This window comes from Pelmatolapia mariae, linkage group LG10_11 (assembly GCF_036321145.2).
Source record: "Pelmatolapia mariae isolate MD_Pm_ZW linkage group LG10_11, Pm_UMD_F_2, whole genome shotgun sequence".
In the NCBI taxonomy this organism is placed as follows: domain Eukaryota; kingdom Metazoa; phylum Chordata; class Actinopteri; order Cichliformes; family Cichlidae; genus Pelmatolapia; species Pelmatolapia mariae.
In genome coordinates this window covers 20796588-20824234 of record NC_086236.1, presented here as the reverse complement: position 1 = coordinate 20824234, position 27647 = coordinate 20796588, and the positions used below count along the sequence as shown (strand labels likewise).

At 39.2% G+C, this 27647-nt stretch overlaps 1 protein-coding gene across 1 annotated transcript in view; it reads right to left on the bottom strand.

Moving 5' to 3' along the window:
- ppp3ca (protein phosphatase 3, catalytic subunit, alpha isozyme) overlaps positions 1-25097 on the bottom strand; it is a 31069-nt gene extending 5972 nt beyond the window's left edge. The window contains exons 1-12 of the mRNA XM_063485765.1: positions 24655-25097; positions 19499-19699; positions 14485-14609; positions 14277-14388; positions 13660-13805; positions 13430-13569; positions 5142-5219; positions 4917-5011; positions 2784-2909; positions 2606-2683; positions 1184-1268; positions 934-1031 (exon numbers count right to left, since the gene is read on the bottom strand). Of these exons, the coding sequence (XP_063341835.1) occupies positions 934-1031; positions 1184-1268; positions 2606-2683; positions 2784-2909; positions 4917-5011; positions 5142-5219; positions 13430-13569; positions 13660-13805; positions 14277-14388; positions 14485-14609; positions 19499-19699; positions 24655-24709 (1339 nt within the window). The 5' untranslated portion in view covers positions 24710-25097. The remainder of the gene's footprint in view (positions 1-933; positions 1032-1183; positions 1269-2605; positions 2684-2783; positions 2910-4916; positions 5012-5141; positions 5220-13429; positions 13570-13659; positions 13806-14276; positions 14389-14484; positions 14610-19498; positions 19700-24654) is intronic.
- Positions 25098-27647: the final 2550 nt, after the last annotated feature.

The following is a 27647-nucleotide window of genomic DNA, read 5'->3' as shown; positions in this document are numbered from 1 at the left end:
TTATGAATTATCTTGCATAAATAGGCTACATTTAAAGGAAGGAAAGTAATTGCATTTCTAGGACTGATTATACTATAATTTCATAATTATTTATATTTTTGGAATTTATGTATTCATATATTTAAATTATTTATCTGTCTTACACTATATTTTTCTAGTACTGTACTGCCATTTAATTTAATTGCACGCTGTAAATCTTTTCAGTGCTTCATGGGCATAAAAGCCCAAAGAGGGACATTGTTTTGGAAATAAGCAATGTCTATAAACAGGGGTGCACCAGCGTTTGCGTACATAAGATTTTCTGGAGGAGGACAGACATTTGTTTAGAACTCTTAAAGATGTCGAAGAAGCAAGCTCCTTTAAGCAATAACTTTGGTGTTCCCCCACCTCCAAAGAAATGTCAGAAGGAGTCCGAACCGCAAAAGAAGCGTGTATTCTCGGAAAAGTGGTTGCAGGAGGTGAGCTGGCTTCAAACAAATGATGAACGCACAGTCTGTCTATAAACTTTATTTGCATCACATCAGTTTTGAACAAAATAAATAAATAAATAAAATAAAAGTGGTGTGCTGCTGTGAATTAGTTTTTCTGCCACCTATAAATAAGTCTCAAAAAAGCACAGCAGCTTAAATGTTAGGTCTGAACTTTGAATTCAAGACAACTTGTTCTGAGCACTGATGCAGTTGTCTTGCATATTTGTATGACTGTCATCATGTGAAACTATTAAAAAAAACTGGAAGACTGGACCTTTACGTTAACTTAGGCTCTTCAGTTAAGAACGTCAGTAAGAGGCTAAAAAAAAGCTAACTTAATTTAAGGTAGAGAAGAAAAAAAGACAGAAGAGAGACAGTTTGAGAGATAAGAGTCATGGAGGGGACTGATGTTGGTCATGAAGAAAATGATGGCGAACAGGCTTAGGCCCAGCCTTGTACTCACCACTCTGCAGTGTCTGTCTGCCTCCAGAAAGAACCCCGCTTGGCAGCATGCCAGTGGGCGTCAGGCCCTTAAGCGTCAACACATTTTCACTCTCCTCTCTGCAGGACCGACAGAGGCCAGCAAACAGATTAGAAAATGCAGCTGAACGATTTTACTGGATGCCCCCACTCTCATAACAGTAGATATACATACAGAGTGCACTCTAGATTGAAAAAAAAATCATACCTTTACACACGTGTAAATAATGTACCTGAGAACAGAGAACATTTTGGCCATCTTCCCGATAGCGCGGATCTTGTTTCTGATCACCTCCTTGCGTTGTGCAGCTGCGTTGGCTGCAAAGGAACATGTATACGGTCATTAAAGACTTTCTGAAGAAGATACGGTGTCATAAAGCTTTACAGTGCATGAAAAACCTGTTTGAAGCCTTTAGACTTAAAGAATGTTCTGTTAATTATCTGTCAACTGATAATAATGTGTGATATTATAATAGGTTCTAGGTCACTGTCATGCTTTACAGCGAGCTTTCTCAAGTTTTCAAAACAGAAAAAAATACACACTTTTTAGCGAGTGTTCATATAATTATGCTCAAACCATTTGAGTACATGTGATGGGTTCTTTTGCTGGCTAATAACTTTTAGCTGTGAATTTAAACAGCATAATGATGAGCTGTAAAGGAATGAAATATCCAGTAAATTCATTCCTTGCTAGAGTCGTGGGCTGCATAAAATGTCACTAAAGGCCAGCATTGACCGCCACTGTCCACATTTCACTGGGAGATTTACAAAAGGGCGACAAATCAAAGAAAGGCCTCAATCCTCGACCCCTACAACGAGAGGTTTTATTATGCTGTGAAGGTGCATTTTGCTGGCATGGTTTGGGTTCACTTGTCGCCTTCTAGAGAAGGGTTGCTGTAAATCAATACGCAGCTGCTCAGAGTCATTACCTTCATCGTATTGACAAGTTTAAAAATAGTGTAAAACTGCAATGGCCTTAACAGTCTCCACATCTTCAACCCTTTTCTGGAGATTTAAGATTGACGCATTACAGCATTTTCACACCTGGAATTTGTTTACTGTGGTCTAAATCAGTCGAAGAGTTTGTAAACTTGTAGCCCTTAACCTGCGCTTTGGTTTCTTTTAACACAGAGGAAACTAAAAGCGAACTGAATTACCTCAATACAAACCACGTGAGGACATTCAGTCCACTTATTGGCCAGATGTGTCTAGGGTGGGACTACGAAAAGTAAAAGCAGGAAAAAGCTGCTGTGTTCTGGACTTGTGGGTAACTCTGAGAATTTACCTTCGTTTCAAGGCTTGTTAATACACTTTGTGTGCACTGCACCTCTATGGCATTCTGCTGAAACACAGAACGCAAAGTTTACCTGGCTATAGGAAGTCTTTTGGCTCAGCACTCACCCGCTACAAGCAAGTATGTTTGAAATCAGACATACACTACCTCCTCCCCAGCGTCTCTGTGTGGTTGTTTTTGTCCACAAATCTGTGATTACTGTGTTCATCAATCAATGTTAATATTACCATAATGAGATACAATATGTTAGCCTTTCCTTCAATATTTCACACATCTGTAGTTTAGTGTATGAAAAGTTTAAATGAACAATAATAAATACTAAAAAATGAAAAATGGCATGTTTATTTACAAAACATCTTACCATCAAAAATCTCATCTTCATCATTCATGAGTTCATCATCAGAGCAAATGCTCAGCACATTCACCAGCATTTCTGTGACTGGGATAAAAAATAGAGAGTGCAACAAAGGTAAAGTCACTGAGCAATGAGCCGTGGAGAAAACTGACCCCCCCAAATAAACCCAGACAAATACAAATACCTTTTTCTCCAACAAACGGCAGAGACCAGGTGAAGACATCCATGAAGTTGGGCAGCCAGTAGGGATGGGGTGAGCAGTTGAACTGTCGGATGTTCATCACATTATTTTCATATTTCAGTACAGCAGCTGTTGGGGCAGGTGAGACACAGAAGAGGAAAACTTTCCATAAAGTCTCATAACATTTTATGGCATTAATATGTAGTTATAGATCTGATGAAGGCAACATAAAATTCCTTTTACATAGATCCATAGAGCAGATATGAAGTATTCATATAAAAGTGAATAGAGTTCATTAAATGATCTAATGAATAATTTGATAAAATTCCGTTCAAGTGTATTTATATGACATCAGATCACGTAAATGGTCGCCTCAAGGAGCTCAAGGAGTGCAAGGTAGGGAGAAAACCCCAATAATCAGATGAACCTCTGTGAGCACGCAGTGATTTAATGGCATGCTGCAGTGGTATATAAATGTGAGAAGAGGTGAGTAGATATGAAATGCTTAGTGTATCATAGGAAGTCCTGCAGCAGTCTGAACCTATAGCAGCATTACTAAGGGAGGGTTCAGGGTCACCTGATCCACCCTAACTGTAAGCTTGATCTAAAAGGAAAGTTTTAAGCCTAATGGGAAAATTAGAGAGTGCATCTGTCTCCCGAATCCAAACTGGGAGCTGGTTCCACTGAAGAAGGGACTAGAAGTTAAAGGCTCTGCCTCTCATTCTACTTTTAACTATCCTAGTACCACAAGTAAGCCAGAAGGCAAAGGGGGAAAGTGCTCTATTAGGATAGTGTAGTGATACGGGGTCTTTAAGGTATGAAAGGGCCTGATTATTTATAATCTTGAATGTGAGGATAAGGATTTCTAGATTAGGATAGCAAATTTATCCAGATTTCAGATTCAATAGTGCCACTGCTGCCCTGTGAAAGCATGATGTAGCGAGTAGAAAGCCAATATTTAACATATGGTATGTTAAAACTCTAGTGAGTGAGGTAATCATTTGTAAACATTCCAGCTACATACAAGCGAGTTAGAGTTAAGACACTACTTGGCACTCTGCCTCTGTCTGTTCAGCTGTGATACACTCTGCTACATGTGTTGCTCACAGCCCTGACAGTACTGTAAACAATGGAGTCGGAGCAGTTCTGCTGGACAGGGAAGTAACTTTATTTCTCTGCATCTCCGTTGATGCATAGCAACTACGGCATATCACAGTTGTGATTAAAATCGTTTAATGATAATAACTGTGACACATCTTCACCACGACTCAAGCAGTCATAGAATAGTTTTAATCTTGAGTATTATTTGATTTAAATAAGCCTATTGGAGATAAATTTACATACTTTTTTTGTGTTAAAATCCTGCTCCAGAATTATTAAGATTCAGTGTGAGATTCATTCTGACGTGTCCTCAGAGGAACCATAACATGTTTATACTCAGTGATGTTAAAGAGAGGGGAGAAAAATAAAAGAAAGTCAGCCACTAGATGGCCTAGTAGAGGCAGGGGACTGCTGACACTGTTATATCAGGAGGAATAAAGCCACATGGAGATAGTCAGCAATGCCGACAGTCCCTCCCACGTTCCCCATCTAACATAGCCTATGGCAACCAAGACACAGATCTGAGAACACAAACAAACGGGGCCTCCCTGATGCATTTTTATGCCTGCACACAGCTACATGCAGTTGCACTAACTCGTGCACTGCACTTTGTATTGTTAAAAACATTTTAATACATAAGTCTGAGGAGCCTATTGGCAATCTTTTTAATCAGATGTAGGGCCACTTTTTAAGGTTTATAAAATGCCAAAATGTGCTTCTGATGATCTACAAATCTGTTATTTTTCATCAGTTAGTTACAATCTAGATTCAGCTAAAATGCCGGGGGTGCAGGTGTTCCACTGGAGGAATCTCTCTCCTTTCCAGCAGCATACTTTACTATTCTCTGTTGCAACATTTAATAAACGAATGTGTTCATTCTACATAACGTAATATAATTCGGACCCATATTTGTCATTCTAAATAAAAACAGCAGCAAGAAAGCAACACAATATCGCACACAGGGAAAAAAAACCCCAACAGAACTGCACATGATGATGAAAAATGGGGCCGAAACAGATGAAGAGATATTCTGACCTTTGTTATTGTAAACATCCAGGTAGTTTGGCGCTGAGAAGATGGTAATGAGGGATGGGAATCCAGTTGTCTGACTTTTACGGTACATCCGGTAGCTTCAAGGCCATTACGTGGAGGTGAAGACAGAAGAAAAGCAGAGCATTGCTCTTAAATAGGTAAACATTCATTTATTTTTGTTTGTGTGCATAGGTGTGTCTTTCCGTGCTTTTTGTAGCGATTACATACCCAGCATCTTGTGCTTCGTGCGCTCGGATTATGGATAATAAGTTATTGCTCTGTAGGAACTCACATACAGCTGGATAACTGAAAGATAGTCAATGAAAACTGTTAAAAGGTGACAACACGAGGTAAAAATAACAGAGTGGTGCTAGCAACAGAGAATGGGAATGACTTGGTATAACTTTATTTAAGGTGTGACCTACTAATTTCATATCTGGTTTCACTCACCAGGTCTGTCACTTTCAGATTTCTAAGAATTTTGCACGGGTGATGCAAGTGTGTGAAAAAGCATCTGATATCTACCTGGTGTGATAAAATAAATATATAAAACCCAGTAAGCGGCAGTCAGACCTTCCTGCCTCTCAGCTCCGTCCTGACAGGAAATGTGCTGCTAAAGACTGTGGCTGCTTTGTTTGTCTATGTAGTGCTTCGCAAAAAAGGGCTGCTCCACCTCCGTATCTTTGTGTGCACTGTTCTGTATATCAAAGTTCAATTCTTTATAATCATCTCACTTTATTGAACTGGAAGTGTTTGAGGTGTTTCTGTCAACTAGAGTTGATATTTTCACTCTGCCATTACTCCAAACATCTCAGAAATGATAACAAATGAGGGGTCTCCCAGGCAGTGTTGGTGAGGGAAAAACTATAAATGGACTTAGAGCATCTGCTTCAAACATTTTGGTGCTGGGTAAGGTGTCCTCAGAGGTCTTGAAAGCAGGCCAGAGCACAAAAAAGACCGACAGCATATTAGGCAGGAGTGCTCATAATGTTCAGCCTATTAGTGTATGTGTTTCAGCTACAGCTATAAAAACAACAACAACAACAACAACAACAACAACAACAACAACAACAACAACAACAACAACAACAAAACATGTTAAATGAGTATAATCTGAAATGGAACCTACTTGATCCAATTCTTGATTTTACTGTCACACAACCTCTCTAGTTCTGCTTCAGACATGTTCATTTCCAAAAAACAAATTAAAATGTGGCTGTATGCCATTCCTTATTTGTTTATGTATTTTTTTCTAGCCAGATGGACAAGGATATGTCCCATGGAGACTAACAATGCTAACCAGTGTTACAGTTCAGGCCAGAGTTTCATAGCCATGAATCATGGAGCAATGCATCAGGCCTCCCTAACACAGGAGGGAGAAATAATGAGAAGTGGATCACCTTCAGCTACCAACCACAGTAGGGTACATTTAGCAGCTATCACCTGAGATTTGTAACATCTGAAAGGTTGTCATTCAAAAATCACATTATCTCTTCAAACTGAGTCTTGTAGATTTAAAAAAAAAAGAAAAAAGAAAAGAGGATTTTAGAGAACAGTTTAATTAGCCCTTTTAAATGCAGCAATTACTGTCCTCAATTCAACATCACCTCAATCTGTCACTTCTCTAAAAAGTTTTTTTAAAGTCCTTTGTGATCTCTTTATTTCAGCTGCTGCTTTCAAGAAGTTACAAGAATGATATATTTTAGTCCCTCAGTTCCAGCTACACACCTCGCACACATCGCCAACTGGGCTGTTTCCAGTTTAATTGATTGGCATACACTCTCTCTTACCCTGATGTTCTTCCACTGACCTATCACAGACAACAGCTGTAGATACCGAAGGGCCTAACATTGCAAAACAGCTCCAATATATGGACCCCAGATGTTGGTGATTTCAGCTTTTCACACACGAATGTTCACCAAATGCAGTTCTTTTTAACAACTACTAGGGGATGAGGGGTCTAGCTGAAAACGACATCCTGACCTATTGAGGTTTTGTAGACATGTGACCACTAACTTGTTGGCCATTTTGAACATGACAATCATGGCGACAATGTAGGCTGAATTGAATAAGGCATGTCTACAAACACAGCAGTTAAACTACGAGCTGAGCTGTATTAAAACTTGAATAAGTGTAACATTAAATGGAAACAATTTGCCTTTAAAGTAAAAGCTGTGCTTTTTAAAACGTTCACAAGCTCTGAAGCACAAATTTTACTTTGAAGGTTATCCTTCTCCACTTCCTTGCACTTTTTCAAGTTTTACTACTGCTCGGCTGATAGATAAAGTGTTTGCAGACAAACATGCAGGCAACCATGGCAATCTGCTGGGAGGTTTTTGGTTCACCGCCTTCTTTGCAACTGATTTCACCCAGTGAGAGCCAACAACCTCCGGGAACTACTGCAAACCAATTGGGGAATGTTTCCCTAGCAACCAGTGGTTGTACTGCATCTAATCTGGTGAACAAATCTCAAACAATGTGCACATAAAGTCATGGTATGAAACCTCAATAGAAGTCTAAACAGATTTCGACCTTAACTTATGAAAAAACTTTACTGGTGATTTTATGGTCTCAGTCACTCATTTTGGGGCCTGTTGAATAAAACATGAAGTCCAATATATAAAATCTCCTTACTCTAAATGTCAGAACAGGTGTGTTTATTGGCTAACAACTTGTGATCAACAAGTCATTAGCCAATGAACAGTAAGATCAAGCTCTCGCTCATCACATCCAGTTTCAGAACACAGAGACAGCGAAAAACGCTCATCTCAGGGACTTAAAATGGGACTTCATTTAATGTGACGTTGGCTACGTCCTTGTTGTACTGTGTAATATTTATATTGTTAGTTAATCTCTCCACTATGCTTTTATATATAACTAGTTAGCTAGTTTTGTCTAAAATAGAAATATTTTCACTTTACACTGACAATCGTCAGAAAAGTAGCTGCTTTGAAAAGCTTGATTGAAATTATTCAAAAAATGTAAACATAATCGCTTCAGCGCTTTCATCTTTCTCTGAATCTCTACAACATAACCCTCCCCAGCAACAATCCTCTCCTCCTGCACTTCCCTAAAGTCGCTGCCATCCTTGGACCCATCAAACTTTCAGAAGTGTTTAAAATATTTAAGCGCTCAAAGGTTTGTGCCGGAAGAAACAACAAGGAGACTGCTGTGCCCTGAGCACCTGGCGAAACTATGCCATCCACCATATGTAAGTAGGCCGCACGGGCAACCCTCCTTTAGTGGCCAATATACAAACCACAGGATTAGCTTGAATGTGTTGAAACCCTTTCCCTTATTGCTGCACCGTTACCAATCTGCAAAACGCTGTTCTCAAAAAATGTTATATAACAGATTCTATTAAAAAACACATCCACAATGCATTTCTGCAGTTTTGCATCACACATACTGAAGATTAAGCCTGTTACAGCTGCAAACAGCATTTTTCTATTTTGTTTTCTTTCCATGTCGTGTAACAAGATAAAAATGAAGAACTCATCATGCACTGATGTACTTTTTTTTCCTTTTCTTTTGTCCGCTCTGTCTATTGATTACTGCAAAGGAAAAGAATACCCACACAATGCCTGCCTGCAGCTCACATTCTTTTTCTTGCCTTTGTGAAAACACACAATAATGTGTCGGTGAGCCTGTGAGTGAGAGAGCGCGAGGAATCTGACAAGTGAGTATGAGCGAAAGAGACCGAGAGAGAGATGGAAGTGGCGTGTTGTGAGTGTGAAACAGAGTTTTTTTTCCTTTCACCTTAGAAAATCCATCTGCCAGGCTGGTGGTCATTAATCTCATTTCCCCCCACTATAAAAGCTATGAAATCATATAAACATATCCATAATCACTTAGCTGACTCACACTTTTCTGATTGCACCTTGGCGCATGAGAAATGTTTAGTTAGTGCTTTGATATCATAATAATAAGACTGACAAGAATAAAAGGCCAAGGTAAACAAACATATGATGTGATGTAGTGCCTATACTTTATGAGACAACAGATTTAATGCAGAACCTTAAATCATATGCAGCATTACTACATCACATTACTGAACAAGATAAGCCTGCACTTATGCATTTCATCCAAGGCTGAAAAATGAAGTCAATGTACAAGTGCCAAGAACTGCAATTCATCAAAGGTCACTTGAGGAACAAAAAAGGATCTGCCTGCAACAACAACAAAAACAACAGAAGAAAAAAAAGAAGCAAATCTCCCTGTATGTGATAACTGTATCACAGAAAAGCCAAAGGCAGGCATGCTGTTCCAAACTATGGGAAAAAACAATTTAATTGCTAACTGCATTCATGGAAGACACATTGGGGAAGTCTAATAATTATATGTGCAAAATTATTTGATCCCCCATGAAATTGAAAGATTTTGTCTACATTTTTAAGTATTTCTTTAAACAGAGAAATATATTTTTCTTGTTTTTTCTTACTAATTTTCTTTAGAAAGCATACATTATTTCTATTTGCAAAGAATAACAGAATGATTTCAGAAAAACAAAAATTACCTGGGTTAATCTTATTAGCCTCCCTGAAAAAACTGACCTTTTTATTGAGTAACTGCACAAACCACTGCTGTGCAATGATGTGCTTTAACTTTGTGATGCTCAAAAGCTTGTGAAATAAAACTGAGGGGTTATCTTCCAATTTATACAGAGTATAAAAACTTCAGCGAATGTTTGAGCTGTCACTTGAGAAAGCATCGTGCCACAAGTAAAATAAATCAGTTTTTACTTGAGAAAAAGAATTGTTGATGCTCACAAAGCAGGAGATGGTATCACAGATAACATCATCAAGAAATTCAGAGAGAGCAGGCCAAAAGAGCTCTTTGGTCACATCAACACTGCTTATGTTTAGAGAAAGAAGGGAGAGGTCAAAAGAAGACCGGCCCCACAGTGAAGCACGGTGGTGGGTGTATTATGCTGTGGGAATGCTTTAATGTGTCTAGAATACAAATTCTCATCAAAGCAGAAGTGATCTCGAAATAAGGAGGACATGTGAAGATTTTGAAAGAAAACATCAATCAGTCAGCAACAAAACTGGCTCTGGGTTATCGCTTTGTCTCCCAACATGACAATGCCCCAAAACAAATGTTGCTGTTGTTCAGAAGACCAAAGTCGATGTTAATGACGTGGTGATTCAAGCCCTCATTTGAATCCCATTGAACTGGCATGAACTGAAGACTAAGGTCCATGCCAGATAACCATCAAATATGGAGGAGCATGAAACAGGGATTGCTAAGGAGACATGTGTGGCAAATGATTGCAGGCTGTTATCCAGCAAAAAGGATACACAATTAACTGTCAGCATCAGGGGAGATAATAATTTTGAACCCTGGCAGTTTAAAAAAAATTTTTTTGTGTATGCAAAGTAACATAATGTAAAAAATGTGGGCTGATAATTCTCTGTCATCTGTACCCGACTACATCTTCGATACACTGCTTTTCTTAACCTGCTCGATTTCTATTACATTTTTTGTCATTTGTCAATAATACAGAATGAGGTTCTCTGTGTAGCATGCATCCTGTATGCTTAGCAAGAGTCATAATGATGGAGAGGTATGTTTGAGAGTGAAGGCAGGAACTAAGCCACGGGGAGATAGATGACTATTATAGCAGCAGCCTCCACACATCCACAGAATAATCCTCACTGAGCTCCCATCTCCTGGTGAACAGCTATCAGTGACCATTTAACAGGAGTGAAAGGAGAAGTTAAAACACTTTATTGGCTTCTGTTTGTTCATCTTCACTATTCTCAAGCACCTGCGTTGTGTTTTACTCTTTGTGGGGGGGGGGGGGGGGGGGTCTAAACTGCTATCCATTTTCCAAAGAATAATATATTGAAGTTCACCTCAGTTTTGTAATATAATCAACACCTTCAGACATCTGAAACTTGCTTTATAAGAGAATTCAACCACAGTAAACAAGTTTATCTTATTGCTGCAAAGAGATCTCATATGTTTAATTGGAGTTTGGTTTTATCCTGCAGGGAAACATTAATACAAAAATCTGAAAACCTCTGCTCCTGCAGCAAAGTGATCTCCGAAACAGAAATCAGTGTTCTTGAAGCTCAAACAAAAATAAAAATGAAAATGCTTTGGGAATGTTGTAAATGCTATGCAAATTGGACTCTAACACACTAATATACACAAAACTGTCAGAACGGTTTTAAGTTAGGCCTCAGAAGCAGATAACACTTCTTTAAAACTGTTACAACTGCACAAAAAAGGACACTTTCTTAGATATCAGTGTCGGTGCCTGAAAATACACAGGAATGAAATTAAAGATGGGTTATAATGGGAACTACAATTATCCTACACACCCTGTCCAGAATGCCATTTACTCTTTGGTAGAAGAGCAAGTCTTCATGACTTTCTGTGATTTGAGCAGATCTGCAGCTCCCACGCATGGCTCTGTGCTGTTCTGAACCTTCATTAAGAAAACTCTCACCATAACTGCCACCTAATCTCTTCTCCTCACCACCACCTACTTCCACGGCTCTCCTCCATCTCACAACAACATTCGGACAGCGCTCACTCTTCCTCTGCCTTCCTATCATCTTGTTACTAGGGCATCTTTTCTGCCTCAGTTTTTATTTGACATATTTACCACCCCTTTATCACCACGTTAACCTCAGGACAGGGGGCCCCCTCACTGATAGACACTGTAAGGGTCAGGGATACACTTATCTGTCTGAATCCTTCTGTGTTCATATTAGCTGTGTCCACATTTGATTTGTGCTCAGGTATAAAAAAAATGTTTGATATCTATTAATAGTTTATAATCCTAACATCTATTTTTGATATTAAGAGCTCATTTGCATGGGTTCTGTGCAACAGTCAAATTTCACCCAACATTATCCTCGAAAGATTAAATGAGATCATCAACACTGATAACTAAGGGTGTTAACTTTAAATGCATGTCATCCCTGTCCTCCCATCTTCTTCCATCTCTTAACTGTACTCCAAGTAGAAAGAGTGTGACATACACACAATTGATGAATAGCCACCTACTTCAAGATCAAAGCACATGTGTTTCTATCTTTCTTTTTTTTAAGCTTGCCCTATTTATATCAGCCTGGATTTATTGTAGACAGCTTCACAGTGTGAGCTGCAGTCTTTCCTTTAAAACTTACAATTAGAGACCGGGGAGTCATGTTCAACATACCAAGGATATATTTTTTATTATCTAATTTTGCTAAACCTCAACTGTGATCACGACTCTGTAAGCGGTTAAGAGACTTCTCCAAATAGGGAGATGGTGGCAGCAGATAACCAATCTAGAGCAATATAGATATATCCTGTTCTTCTAAGAACAATCTGTGACCCCAGTTTCAAAAATCTTGGGATGCTGTATAAAAAATAGTCTCATAGACCCACATTTTATTCACAATACAACACAGAAAACATCAAATGCTTAAGCAGAGGAAATGTAACATTTTAAAAAAAAATGTGTCATTTTGAATTTGATGGCAGCAGAATATCTCAAAAAACAAAGTTGGGGCAGGGGCATTTTTAGTACTGTTTAGCACCCTCCCCTCTTTAACAGTAAGCAAACATATGGGAACTGAGCTGCTGCATTTTGAGGAAGAGTGTATTCTCATTCTTGTCTGATAAAGCTTCAAATGTTTTCAGTTGGTGAAAGGTCTGGACTGCAGGCAGACCAGTTCAGCACCTGGATTCTTCTAATATGAAGCCATGCTGTTGTAATAGTTGCAGTATGTGGCTCAAATATCCACAGTCCTGTTTTTAACACAGTGCCACCTGAGGGCCCAAACATCACAGTATTCACAATTTCACATTGACAAATATTGACATAAAGTTGTTCCACAATTTGTAGACACAATTTTGTATAGATTGGTCCTCTTTCCATCTTTATATCTGAGAATCGTTGCCTCACTAAGATGCTCTAAATATTCCTTCACCTCTTTCTTTTTAGTAAAACTGTCCCAGCTTTCGAGATGAGAGTCACAATTTTGGAATTGCGGTTGTACAAGCCGAAACTAAGATTTAAGGAATGTAAAATATGTAAAAGAGATTAAGTGATACATTTGGTGCAGCCACAGTCAGTAAAGGCAAAAATACAGATGCTGTGCTAAGAGACTTATCATTATAACTGTCTCCACATTAAGACACAAGTAGATGTGACTATAATTACAACTACATATTCTCCTACATATTTATATGACTTAAATATTTTTCTATGGCATTTATGACCATTTTACTACAACTTTTTCAGCTTCAACCTTAACTGTATTAAAAGGTCTTCGGTGCAAGTAATGAACATGTATTAAATTGTATTAAACATTATTCAAACCAGCAGGCTGCTGGCAAATCTTGCATAAGGTCATTAAGTAGGCCATAAAGCTGAAGCGCTCTCTGTTTTAAGATTATGTTGCTTCACTGAGACCTAGAATAAAATAAAAATATTGCAGCAAGCGAGGAATAAAGTTCCCTCCACTATGAAACATGATCTGAAGTTGCTGCAGGTAGCAAAAGAAAAAGCTCACCTGTAGAAGTAAGAGCAGCCCCGCACTGTGTTGTGGCTGAAATATTCCTGGGTTTTCTCATTGCCAAAGTCTTCGAGAGGGTCGGACCACAGCAGGTCACACATGGGCCCAAAAGCCGGTGGCTCCTTGAACCGATCCAACTTTACACACGGATTCAGAAATTGATGTCAGGCACACACAAAGAAAGCAGAGTGGGATATGGTAGTGGTGAGGCCTGACTGGACTGTTACCTTTTTAATGTCATCTAAGGTGTGTATTTCAGGTGAGAGTCCACCGTGAACACACAGAAACTGTTGGTTCATGAGCGCAGCCAGGGGAAGGCAGTCAAACGCGTCCATACACGAGTCATACACCTGCTCTGAGTACTTGATTTTACCTGGCACAACACAAAAAGTAATGGTTTGGTTCAATGAGTCACCTTTTGAACACTGAAATGTTAGCAAGTGGTAATTATTTGGGTTTAACTTTGGCTGGTAGGCATGCTTTTAGTTCTTTCAGTTTTAATTTGTTTAACTTGTTGCATTTGTAGCTCTTCATTTTCGGCTTCTCACAGGCAATTCCAATTCAATTTTATTTATATAGCACCTAATCACAACAACAGTCACCTCAAGGTGCTTTATATTGTAAGGTAGCCTTACAGCAATACTGTGAAACCTCCAACAATGAGCGAGCACTCAGCAATAGTGGAAAGAAAAACTCCCTTTCAACAGGAAGAAACCGTCTGCCATGACCAGTTTGGGGTGAGGTGAATGCCATTCCCTTATATACCTTGATATAGCATTAACATTAGCTCCAGGCTACACAGGACCGTAGCAAGACAGAGAAAGAAGAACTGAGAGGTACTCACATTCTTGTTTGAAGGTGAAATATTCTGTCAAATGTCTACATTCATGATTTCCACGAAGTAAAAATAGTGTCTTTGGATAGAGGATTTTCAGCGACCAAAGGTATAAAACACACTGTTGAAACAAGCACAAGAAAATGTTACTTGTGATGTTTTTTTTTCCTATTTGGATTCCTGTGTGGCGTTCTTAATAATATTCTTTTGGATTTACCTCAATACTGAAGTAGCCACGGTCAACATAGTCACCAAGGAACAGGTACCGTGTTGTAGCTGGTGATCCTCCCACTTCAAACAGCTTCATAAGATCAAAGAATTGCCCATGGATGTCTCCACAGACTGAAAAACACCCCAAAAAGGCAGATGTTATGAAACCGAAAAGAAAAAAAACCCCCACTGAAAATCCTTTTCTCTTCTTTGCCAACATGTGCACGCATCTTTTTCCTGTCTGCTAGGATAAAAAAATGCAGTAAATTATCATTTCGGTCATACCTACTGTAGCCTGTAAAACCATTTGCAGCCATTGCAGTGCTTTCACGAAACAAAACATTCAAGATTCGACCGATACTTCTGACTTCATCACTGATGTCTTTTCACACGACAGTGATGAGTTGTGAGTTTCTATATGTATCGCCTGGATTTCCAGGCTTGATATTTATTGTTTTTGAAGGTTTAGAAGAACAGAAGATGAGAGACAGACAGTAGAGACCACTGTGACAGGAGCTCATGGCGTTACAGAATAGTACACTTTGTACCAGAGGTGTGTGTCTTCATTTTCTGCGTGCAGGTTAGCTGCATAAATAGACAGCCAGGCTGTGCAGCTGCATGGAGATGCTGCTGTTTGTATCGTGACTCTATTGATTATTTGCATCTGATAAAAATGTCTCGCGTTCGTTGTGTTGTGTAATACCTTTTGCAACAGTTAAGAATGTAGCTGTAGAACGGGCTCTCGTTAATAATGCAGTATTGCGTACAGGGAAATATGGATGTAATGTAACTATAAACAAAGGCATGAATAAAAATAACTACTTATGCCATAAGCATAAAGATCTGAGCATATTCTGTGCAAGGTGAAAAATATGGTTTCACTGAATGGGCATTTACACATTTCTTTATCAGCTCTCTGGATTACTCCATCTACTATGTGCACTTTTCTTCTCTCCTTCCATGGAGAACTCGGAGCACTTAATTATTCACATTGTCACTGGAAGTGTTCTTCATTCTTTTAACTCTTTAGTGCTCACATATAGAGAAAGCACGGCCTGTCAGCAGAGCGGCATGTTATGAGAATAATATTCTTGCGTGTGCATCTGGATCTGATGGATGCCATGTTAGAAAGTCTCCCCTCTTTAGGTGTCGCTGTATTGAGATATTTCTAAGGTCTCTAGCTGAAAGGCTTCTGTCCTCTGCTTCTGAGAAATGAGACGCTCACGCCTCCCAGAGTTAGAAAAATCTCGAGCCCCCGGGGAGATATATACTTTTTTGTAGTGAACACTGTGGCACTGGAGTGCAAACCTACATCTCATTTCCTCGCTGCCTTCAATTTTTCATTATCATCTTTCTCTGTCTCCTTCTCTCCTACTCACCCTCCATCTCCTCTCGCTTTTCCGTCTCCCCTATCAGCTCCACAGTGGCCTTCGCCCACTCAAAGCTTAGAGCAATGTGAGTGGGAGACTTCTTGTGTGACTAAAGCAATCAAAAGCACACATGCGCACATACATGCAAGCTCATGCGCAAACACCCGTAAAACATGCGTGCAAGTAAGGATTCACATGCATAATCGGCTGCAGAGACATTCAAACACTGCTCGCGCTCACACAGATATAAACAAATGTGCAGACATAATACTTAGTTTGTCATACATATTTCATACTTAATACATAAAGCCTTCATTTTGCTGATGCAGGTCAAGCTGAGGCCTTCTCCTGAAGTGCATTTGTCATCTTTGATGACATTAAGCTGATAGGAAGCTAGGTAAATGCATAATTACATGTGCATTCACATTTATGTTTAATATACACTCACCAACCACTTTATTAGGTACACCCTGCCCTCCTAGTACCAGGTTGGGCCCTGTTTTGCCTTCAGAACTGCCTCAATTATACCATAGCCATCGATTCAACAAGGTGCTGGACACATTCCTCAGAGATTTTGGTCCATATCGGCACGATAACATCACACAGTTGCTGCAGATTTGTCAGCTGCACATCCATAATGTCAATCTCCTGTTACACCACATCCCAAAGGTGCTATTGGGCTGAAATCATGTGACTGTGAAGGCCATTTGAGTACAGTGAACTTATTGTCATTTTCAAGAAACCAGTTTTGGCGATTTGAGCTTTGTGACATGGTAAGTTATCCTGCTGGAAGCAGCCAGAGGATGGGTACAACGTGCTCACAAATGGACATGAACACGGTCAGCATCAATACTCAGCTAGGTTGCTATGTTTAAACGATGTTCAGCTGTTACTAAGGGGCCCAAAGTAATCACTTAGACTATTAGATGAATCTGACAGAAGGTAGGACGTATGCATGCCCTACCATCTGAATATAGAAAACTGAGACTCATCAATCCAGCCAGTCTTTTCAGTCTTCTCTGTCCAATTTTGGTGTGCCAATGTGAATGTTAGCCTCAGTTTCCTGTTCTTAGCTGACAGGAGTGGTTTTCTGATGCTGTAGCTCACCTGATTCTGCAAATCTTGGTTGTCATGGCTGGTTTTTTGAGATACCTTCTTATTAGACCCCAATATTGCTGCTATTCTGGGCAAAATGAGCTATTTGTCAACATATCTGTCTCTGTATTTATAAAGGTTGGTAAATGAAAATTTAAAAAGGAAGAAAAAGATGAGAGAAACACCTTTTAACAATGCTATGAATGTTCATGCTATGCTTCCAGAGCTTTGAACGCCACGAACACAACAACCAGCTGATGTAAGCTGAATCAGCCAGAGCGTAAACGAGTACTCTGTGACTCGTTGTGGCAATAAAACAAGATTCTCTTAAAACTGCACTGTCACATTAGCTCAGTACGAACTAACAAATGACCACACATAACAAATGTGTTTGTGTCTTGTATGCCTGGGAAAAAAAGAATGACTATATTAGATTTTTTAAAATAACCAAACATGTGAATCAGTGTTAAAAATCCTATATAGGTTGGACTATGCTTCCTACCAACTCAAAGCAGTACGGCCATTCTCCTTTGACCTCCAGCATCAACAATGCATTTTCACTCAGACAACTCTTTCACTTTTTTGGACCATTTTCTGTTAACCCTATAAATGGCTTTTTCGAAAAACAGTGTTTGTTTGTTTTTAAACTAAAAAGTAAGAAAGCAACAGACAGAAAATAGGGAAAGTTAGAGAAATTACTTGCAACAAAGGTTGAAAGCTGAAGAGGTGGGTGTTGTAATTATACAGTATGTGTGGTAAGCAGTAGACCAGTGAGATCCCCAAATAACCCCTTTATCATATTGGCGACAGAATCATGTTAAATTTAGCTGAAACACAACCGGCTACAACAGAGTCTGACATTTCACTAGTACAAGAAACAATATTGAGTTTTAATTTGAAATGCATTTATATTCACAACTTTAGTATGATAAAATTGGATAAATAGATGATTCAAAAGAAAAAAAACAACTAAGTCTCTTAATTAAATTTTCTTGATGGGAAGCCACGGTTGAGTACACAGGATACTTTTTGTGTCGGGCTGAGGCATGTTAATATTTTAGAGCATAACTAGGACACACTGCAGGGTGTTCAGCAGAAAAAAGATTTTATCTGTTTATACATGAGAGATACTTCAGGCTTTTAGAAACTCAGCATTTGTTTTAACTTTTATACTATCTACTTACATCTAAAGTAAATATAGGTTTAAAGCTTTGACTTATATATTTTTATATATTTCAAACTAGTGTTTTCCAACCCGATTAACTGGCTGCGTGGCATTATGTAGACAAAGAAGGAAACATTACGGGATTAACATCTTCCTAACAGACTAGAAATTTGCGCAGAGATACAGTGCTTCTGAGATACCGCTGAACTACTTTACATCAACTTATTTAACAAGATAATGATGATTCTGCCTGGTAGTGACAGCTTCCTGCTGTATTCACACGAATTCTCCTTTATCTATTTTTAAAAATCACTTGTGCTCTCTGTTCTCTTTAAAAAATACTGATCATAAAGGAGCAGAAATTTGATCTAAGATCCCCCTTACAATTTATTAAAATGTCTTAACTTACCTGACAAATAAGGGTAATAGCATCAGCTGTCTTTTATGCTAACTAGCAAATGTTAGCATGTAACACGGTAGACGTACTTGGTTAAGCTAGCTCAAGTTTACTGTAACAGAGCTGCTGATGACTTTATCATCAGTTTAGGAAATTAAAGTTAGGAGCTGCATTTTTTTTTGTCAGCTCTCACTGTGTCTCACTGACAGTTACTTGTAGACAACTTTTAATTCAAAAAGCTTAAAGGTTTTTTTTAACATAATAATGTGGTACTACTATACAGAGTCAAGACAGTTTTAACTTAAACAGGACTCATTTTTATACGCTTCATTTGAACAGTTTCCCTGGCAAATATAGTCCAGATCAAAAATAGCCTGAGAAATGGAAAAAATAAAACAACAACAAGACGTTATATCCCTTGGTTTTGCTTTATTACTTCTGACTGCTTTCTTTAAATATTTTATGAATTAATTAAAAATGTAAAACTTTTGTCAATCACTAAATGATGGATGAACTGTGATGATGAAAGTTAAAAAGACATATTCAATTCTATTTATCTAACACTTGCTTCCGGTTCTTCTCTAATATCAGCTGTCCAATAAAATCAAGACAGAGCAGATCCTCTAACTTCCTAATATAAAGGATATTAAAACTAGAAAATTTCATATGCAAGCTCAAATGCCAGCCCCATGTCATATTATATCTAAGCAAACATTTTAGCTTGGCATCAAACTAAAGTAAACTAAATTAGCAATGACTGTGCTCTAGTCAAGTGAGCTTGCTCCTGGCTATTGTGCAGGCTGCCTCATTGTCATGGTTTACTGCAACACTCAGCAGAAATGAGCCAACATTAAAAACACCTGTTTCTTTTCCTAATCTACATCCAAACAGATCTACATCTTTAATCTGAACACTCAGTCGTTTCAAGTTCCAGGCTCGCCATGCTGCAGTTTGACTTTAAGTCTCAGGTAAGTGTCTGTGAAAGGTTTCATACCTGTGACCGGTGCCTCGATGTCTAAAATAGTTTTCTCCTGACGCAGGATAGCTGCTCCCTCATTGATGATTCGGAGCGCCACGGCCTCCTCCACACGACCTTCCTTGGTGAGATGGGCCTTCAGGAGATCCACGCGAGGTTTCCCTTCACAGTCAAACACTTCCTTCATCGTAAGGCGGTGGCTCAAGGGGAAGGGGACAGCTGAGGACAGAGCACAGGAACGCAGCGACATTTAAGCACAGGGACATCACGGTCACTATGGCTACTCTTAAAGAAATCGACACAATTCCCGACTGTTTTGTTGCCACTGTGCTGCATTATTATAGTAAACAGCACTCAGGAATGATACTGACAACATTTTATCAAGGAACTCATGCAGCAATCATAAAAGAGAAAACCCCGACCATGTTTTGCCTGCAAGCAATACTGCACAGCTGCTTCATTCCATCTTTGTTGATGGTGTGTGCACTTTGGCATGAAAAGCATTCTTAAGAGCACAGTTTTCCTTAAAACAGAAAGAATCTCCCATGAAAATGCCAGGACTTCTCTATATATCTATCTTAGCATACTGACAAACTGTCCTTTATGTGGTTACTTGTATTTTCTGAGTGCCAGATAAAATATCTAAGCCATCTACTCATCCAACACTCTCCCTGGATCGCTAAAGCCTTTGGCCATTAAAATGCATCAGTCACCTACCAACAGACAGCCTGTGAAACTGTGAAATCCAACCACAGATCATTACTTCAGTGGCAGCAAAGGTTATTTATTAGATCTGGTGCCGAGCTCTGTGTACTCTTAATGCAAGCTATCAGGACCTGTGTATTTACGTTAATCTACACCTCATCTAGCTTAACAAAAATCATATGAGGTCCAGTGGCAGAATTCATTTGAAAAGCTAGACACAAACAAACACGCAAACAGGTACACACAACATAAGCAGTCAGCCGTAGTACATGTACTAGTAAAGGTAAGCCTGCCAGATTTGTGCAGAGAATAGCAAACAGAGCCACTCAGCAGTGCCAAATAAAAAAAAGACAAAGGAAGAGTCTCAAATCTCAGGCTTAAACTGAACATGACCAACATGCTCTTCAATAATGAATGCTTGACTAGAGGAATCTCAAAGTCGCCGCTCGTGGTATAATGAGGCAAGCCCCAGCGAGTGTTTTTAATGGGACTCAAATTTTTCACAGTGTGCAGCGTGTATCTGTGACGGCAATGTGTACTTTGACACTTTACCAGCAAGTACAAACTCAGCACAGTCAGCACGGAGAGGAAGTGAAGAGAGCCTGTGGGGTATGTGGACAGTGCTCGCAAAGTATCTTTAAACACCCTACCTGTTTATCCACAGGCTTTCGAAATGTCTGCATCTCCTGAATGTACTGGAACTAAGTAGCACTTGTCTTGTGGTGAAAAACTCAGCAACAATGTCTCCTTCCAAAAGATAATGTCCCAGTTACTTAAAAAAAGAAAAATCCACAAACCTCAGCGTGAACAATTTCAAATACCAACTATTTACTTTTATACTGAGGTACACTGCATCACTGCAGTGATGCAGTGTACCTCTACCCATGATGAGGGGCTTGCGCTCGTGGCAGTATTTAAAAATTAACAGCCTGATATGCTACAAGTCAGTGCATGGGTCGACTGTGTAATAAGTTGCAACGATATTCTGAAGTCTTGGTCTGCAGTTTTCACAGACTGCACTTGGGTGAATCGGAATGCCGCAAGCTATGGCTGTGTGCACATGAAGTCAACCCAAACACCAGAAACCAACCAAAACAGACTTGTAATGTGTTAGTATGAAAGTACTATCTACTGCTGTCCCATCCACTGCCCCTTCAGAGGACCAGTTGATGGTTAGAAGTGCTTTGAGAATCACCAGTTGAGTTACATCCACTGCCTTATAAACAAGAAAAGGCAGACATTGCTACAGGCAGGCCAGATGAAAATATGTCATTTTGATTTAAAGCTGATAATCACCATAAGTCAGTGTAGCATATCTGACAGATGGAAAAGATTGAAAACATAACCTGTGTTGAAATACATTGGCGTAGGTGCTATTATGTACCTTACATAACCGTAAAAGGTAAATGTGATGCAGGAGCCCAGATCACTCAGGAACCGTTCTTATTTCATTTTAAACTTCAAACTAGCAGAGCAATTTGACTGTAAAATGAGCTGAAACGAGCCTCATGTGGATACTTTAAAAGGAACATTACGCTTTGTTTTTTTCTGTTTTGTTTCTTTTTTTTCTTTCTTTTTTGTGTTTTTTTTTAGCCGACTATCAGAAAAACCCAACAGAGATTATTTCGAGGTAATCCTCAACGGCACATTTTAAAGAAACACACATATGTTGACACAGACATGTGAGCGGTCTCCTGATATAGATGTATGGTGGAGAGATGAAAAGCTGACTTCTGCTCAGCACCCGAGCAGAGTTGAACTATGAAATACTGTACGTTGCCGGGCAACAGCAGCAGCAGCAGCTAACTGTTGGAGTACAGCCAGTAGCTGTGCTCCGCAGAAAACTGGGATTTGCATTGGGGGTTCACGTAGATACAGTGATGCAAATGCTCACACAGTGGTCAAACCTTAAGCTCACAGTTAAGAAGCCTCTGTGTGGAGTTAAAAGACATTCAGCTAAAGGCGGCTAAGAAGAGCTGCCTCTCTGCACTGTTCAATTAATAATAAATGTATGGTGGGTTTATGTGTTTGTTAACCATAGTTTGTCTTGTGAAGTGCAGGATGGTTTCACAAAAGTAAACAGTGCAATTAAAAGATCCATAAAATAAAATAAAACAATGACATAAGTATTCTGGTTTACTGCCCATATTCTCTGCTATAGCTTGCTTTGTATGATATTCAGTGTCTTACTGTATGTACCACCTGACTGATGTTTTTATTTAGATGCTATCAGAGCAGGTCTGTTCTGTCAAACCTAACTACTGCCGCATCATGGCCATTAATAAATTACTAATGCCAATACAAGTATTTGTATGGTGTTACCAAAGGCTGACATGAATGTGACAAAGTTTTACACTGACATATTATACCTCGGGGTGAAATATAAGAGTGCACCTGCACTAAACGGCCTGTGGTGACGGTACTGTAGCAAGCAAACTGCACAGCCCAGCAGTTACTGTTACTGTACCACTTTAAATATGCTCTGTCAGATTAAGACATGTAAGACTAAAAGAGAACCAGCGAGAAACTGGCTGTGGTTTAAGTTGAAGCTATGTACACAGCAGGGATAAAAATAGCTTCGAGTAGCTTGTAGTGTCAGTGCTCGGTAGTTCACTACAAGCAGCGCACACAAAAACAGCAGGAAATGTCAGTCTTCTGGCTCAACATTTTCACTACCTCAATAGCTTCCTTTGATCACCTGATGGATGCATGATTCAGTTTCTTCTTTGTATTTTTTTCTTCCAATTTTCAGTCTTTTGGGGATTGTAAAAATGGCTTTTACTTCTTTTTCAAAGTGGTGTGCAAGAATAGGAGAGCAGATACAAGTGACAAAAGACACATTCAGTGTCGGCCAAGCAATAACAAACCTTTATAGCACCTTGACAATTCAGAGCATGGAAAAAAAAGAGGATTTTGAAAAATTATAATTCTTTCTCTATGATCAGCCAAATTAATCTTTATTAGAAATCATAGGTGAGGCTATTTAACAAGTATCCAGGGCACACAGCCTGAAAATGAAAGAAAATACACAATACTTATCAACTCCTAAATCCTAAAGTGTTACATGACCATGTTACAAAAGCAGAAAACTGAGTCAGAATTCTTGGCTGTGTTACGTTCGCTGATATAAACCTTCTGTTTGACATATTTTTGAATTCCTGGGTGTCAGTGAAGCTGCGCCAGGAAATAACCACAATGGTTTTGTCACTGCTTTAAATTCGTGTTCAAATGTGCAGAAAACAGCACGGCAAATCAAAACCAACTTCTCCCTTTTATGATGGACGGCACGGAAACAGAATTCTGTTTGAAACCGAATATCCTGTGAAAAAGATGAAAGTACAGTAAAAGTATAATGAAACGAAAGTGTCCGCAGCATGAGACGGAAGCTATTCAGATGGCCTGTTAGATAAAGCTCCACTTAAAATAAAAACAATATTGTTCAGGCAGCTCAGGAAGAGTGTCTTTTTCCTTTTTTAAATTTTCTTCACGTGACACAGTTCACGTTCTGTAATCAATGACAATTTAAGGCTTGTTTGTAACTGCTAGTGCACGCAGTTCCTTTGTGCGCCTGCAGTCACTGTCATGTAAGTGCATCTCACAGTGCAGATTACTGTTTCTAAAACTCCGGAGGCTAAAGGACAAAGTTGTTAATGGTGACTGAGCTGCTCGGCCATTATGATAATATATGGAATGTGGATATATATATGTATATGTATATATATACATGTATTCAGGCAGAGTGCTGACTGTTGGCAGATCCACTGTAAAGAAGAGAGAGGGGGGACAAATGAGCAGGGCTAAGTGAGTTATGACAACCGTGGGCACTTTATCATCCTCCATTGATCCATCTACTGATTCAGCTTTTGGAATCCCCCCACACACCACCACCCTTTTTTTCCTAATCAAATTAAACCCTGACTTGAGCCCGGTAAAATAAACCCCCCAATAAATGTCCATTTCATGCCCTCTCCCTCTTTTTGCTGGCCCCCGTCTAAGCCCCTGAAATCCTGCTGCATCACTGCTCCAGCTTCTACCACAAGCTCGGCAATTCAGCTGTTTTTTCCTCCTTCTTCCTCCTCCTCCTCCTTCTCCCCCCCACACTCCCCCTCTCCTCCCGTCGTGAGCGAAAGCCAGCGTACAGTCAAATCATGACAGATACGATTAAACATAAATCAGCGGGCACAATTAAAAATGTATTACACTTCATATTTCCTGGTGCTGCCCGTGTGCTCTGCTCGCTCTCCGCGGGGGCTGTGCAGCAGAGGAACCCGGATTGTTTATCAACATCAAAGCTTCACTTGCCCACTACCAACACCAACACCACCACGAACACAACTTGATGGCCGCATATGCACCATTAATGCGCGACACGTTCATAAAGTCCGCGTCCTGCCGATCCGCAGAGAGCTAAACACCGGAGGTGTTATGTAATACAGCCATAAGCACGCAGAAAATATAGGCTAACTTACATTTCACCACACGATCCGTGGCGTTTAAGACGATGTCAGCGTTAGACATCTTCATGGGCAGTTGCTGTCTTCGAGGCTGAAGCTTTTTTATTTTATTTTATTTTATTTTATCTTCTGTTTCCTCCTCCTCCCTCTCCTTTAGGATGTACTCTCAGTATTTGTTGTCGAAATGCGGCTGATGCTGTGGCATCACTTAGATGATGCGCCCCCTCCGTGCGTCGGTGCTGCGCCGGGTAGGACTGCTGCTCCCCAGGCAGGGATGGATGCTGGGTGCTGGATGCTGTAGGAGCTGCTTCTGCTGTCCTAAGCTGTTAATGTGGGGGAGGATGCGCGGAGAAAGAGGGAGTGAGAGAGTGAGAGTGAGAGAGAGACGTGCACTATCCCGACATGGCGGTGAAGGGAACTCCCACGCAAATGTTTCACGGGACTGCCTGATGCTGCCATCAGATGGAGGCTGAGACGGGGTTGCCCCCACGCACGCACGACGCGCCATGTTTCGGTATTCTCGAAATTTATACGCCTGATAATGACAGCGCGTGGATCTCGGCTTAAACGTGTTAGACGTTCATCACAATCAGACGGGTTCGGTTTGATTCCTGCAGCGCGCACACGTGTGCGCCAAAAGCAGCAGTCGGGTGCATATGTTGGCGGAGACTTTTCACTTGGTGGCGACAAACCATCAGGTTTTATGCAAAGTAAGCAATCAAAGTAGCAACTTAGTCCACGGATCTTTCAAGGAAAATGTTTAATATGGTTAACTGTGGATCCTAATGATGAGATAATCACGTTTGGACACAGGAAAGGTAAATTAACGCGTTGTATGGTGATTACAATTTGCGCACTTTAAAATGAATGATATTTAATACTAGTCGTCTGATGCTCAGACTCATTTCCTTATTACGAATTGTAGTTCAGTTTTTAAGAAAAAAAAACATCAATCTATAAATATGAACTCTTCACATGAAAACTGTAAGGTCAAGTGTGTTGTTGCTCTCCCCACATCACCACACTCTTCATACTGTCAACCATGACACATATAATGGTTCTGTATTTTCATCTAATCTCGCAATTTAGTCTAGTTTCACATTTAACTCTGCACAAATTGTAGCCAGAACAGTTAGAGTTTAAAAAAAAAAAAAATCGAGTTAAAATTATTTTCTAGTTTGGTAACACTTAACACGGGTATTAGTAAGTGCATCATTTATGGCGCACATTAGCATGTACATTAGCATGCATGTAATTTATAAATATAGATATTTTTGTTCTTGATTGAGCAACTAATTGTTTGTGAGTGAGTTAATAAAGGTTTTATAAATACTTATTTCACATTTTAATTTATGGTTAATTCAGGCAGTTACTAGTTGTTAAGTGTTTTTGTGTGACCTCATTTAAAGTGAGGAGTATTTTTGCCTTTTAAAGTATTTAAAAATGAAAATTAAAGTACCCCAAGACTCGAGCAAGTCTCAGCTATCTTCACAACAGAAAAACGACTCACCCAAAGCACAGAGAGATACACAACACTCAAACATTTATTGCCACCGGAGGTTTGCACAATACTTAAATCTAGGTAGGACCAGAGTCCAAGTTTATAAGAGAGGTTTAAGAGAAAGAGATGCACTGAGCTTACAAACAAATCTCATATCTTAATCATTATATGTATATAAATGTAGATCTAAATAGTTTGTTAATCACTTACTCAGACTTTCGAAATGTTACCATGAGCACATTATATACAAGCTTATTAATCAAGAATAAACATTTATAAATGCATTTATAAATTACATACTAAATTGTATCACAATGAATCTGATAACATAGCAAAAAGAAAAAAAAACAACAACCCCCAAACAAACAAAAAGCAAATCAAAGATGGAAAGGGGCATCATTTTTACTTTACTTGTCAGCAAGCAATCTGATAGGGAATGTACAAACAAGCATACATACGCTATACGATCACTATAGTGTGATTAAAAATAAATGTTACTTATTTTCTTTATAGGAAATCAATTTAAAGGATTTCACTTGAGTGAATGAGGATTATTCCTTTAGTTGAATCCATTGTGTTAGGTCTCTGCTTTCTGAAACACAAGAGCAATTCAGTGTTTTATTTCATTGTTGATGTTGAAGTTCATGCTGTTTCTTCCTGGTTCACCTTAGTTTCTCGTTATGTGCCTTCTCTGTCTTTCTACTACATCTCTGATAGTTTCCACCTGTATTATGGTTTCTCCTGTGTGAGTTGTTTGCCCTGTCTTAAATATTTACCCCCTGTGCCCTCTTCCAGCCCGTGCCTCACTGGGCCATCAGCCCTCTGTGTGCATATAATCTTATCTGTGTCTTTGTCAGAGTGTCTGTTTGCACTTCACGTGTCTCCCAGTGTTCTTTTTGCTCCTGTTTTAGTTTCCTGTTTTGTTTCACCTTTTTCTTTTTTGGACTTTGTACTTCTCTGGATTTTTGCAACAGTCAGATACTTACTCTTCAGTTCACCTGATCTGGAATTTTGTCCTCTCTTGTGAATCTGTGACAAAGTGAGGGTCGTCTCTTTAGATTTTGAGTTATGGTTTCTTCCCATAATAATGTTACTATTTAATAGACTGTTGTTAGTCCTAGCTTATCCAGCTTATCCAGCTCACAGTCCACAATTCACAGATTATTATAATGTGTGAGGTCCGCAAAGAAAGTGATACGTTTTCATGTTATTGTTTGGCTACACTGCACAAACTAATTAGAACTAAAATCCAAACACTCCAATGAGTCAAAAAGGCTTGTGAACAATTTTGGCAGAAATTAGATGGTTTCATGTCAGGATTTCTATGATTCAGAGTTATTCTAGTTTTGTTTTTTCTAATCAGTTTTACTTTTGACTTTTAGTTTTCAGTTTAATTTTTATTTAGTTCCAGTTCCAGTTTTAGCCTTTTTAAGTGTTAGTGTATTTAGAAAAATCAGTACAAGTAAAAAAGAAAGAAAGAAAGAAAAAGAAAGAAAGAAAGAAAGGA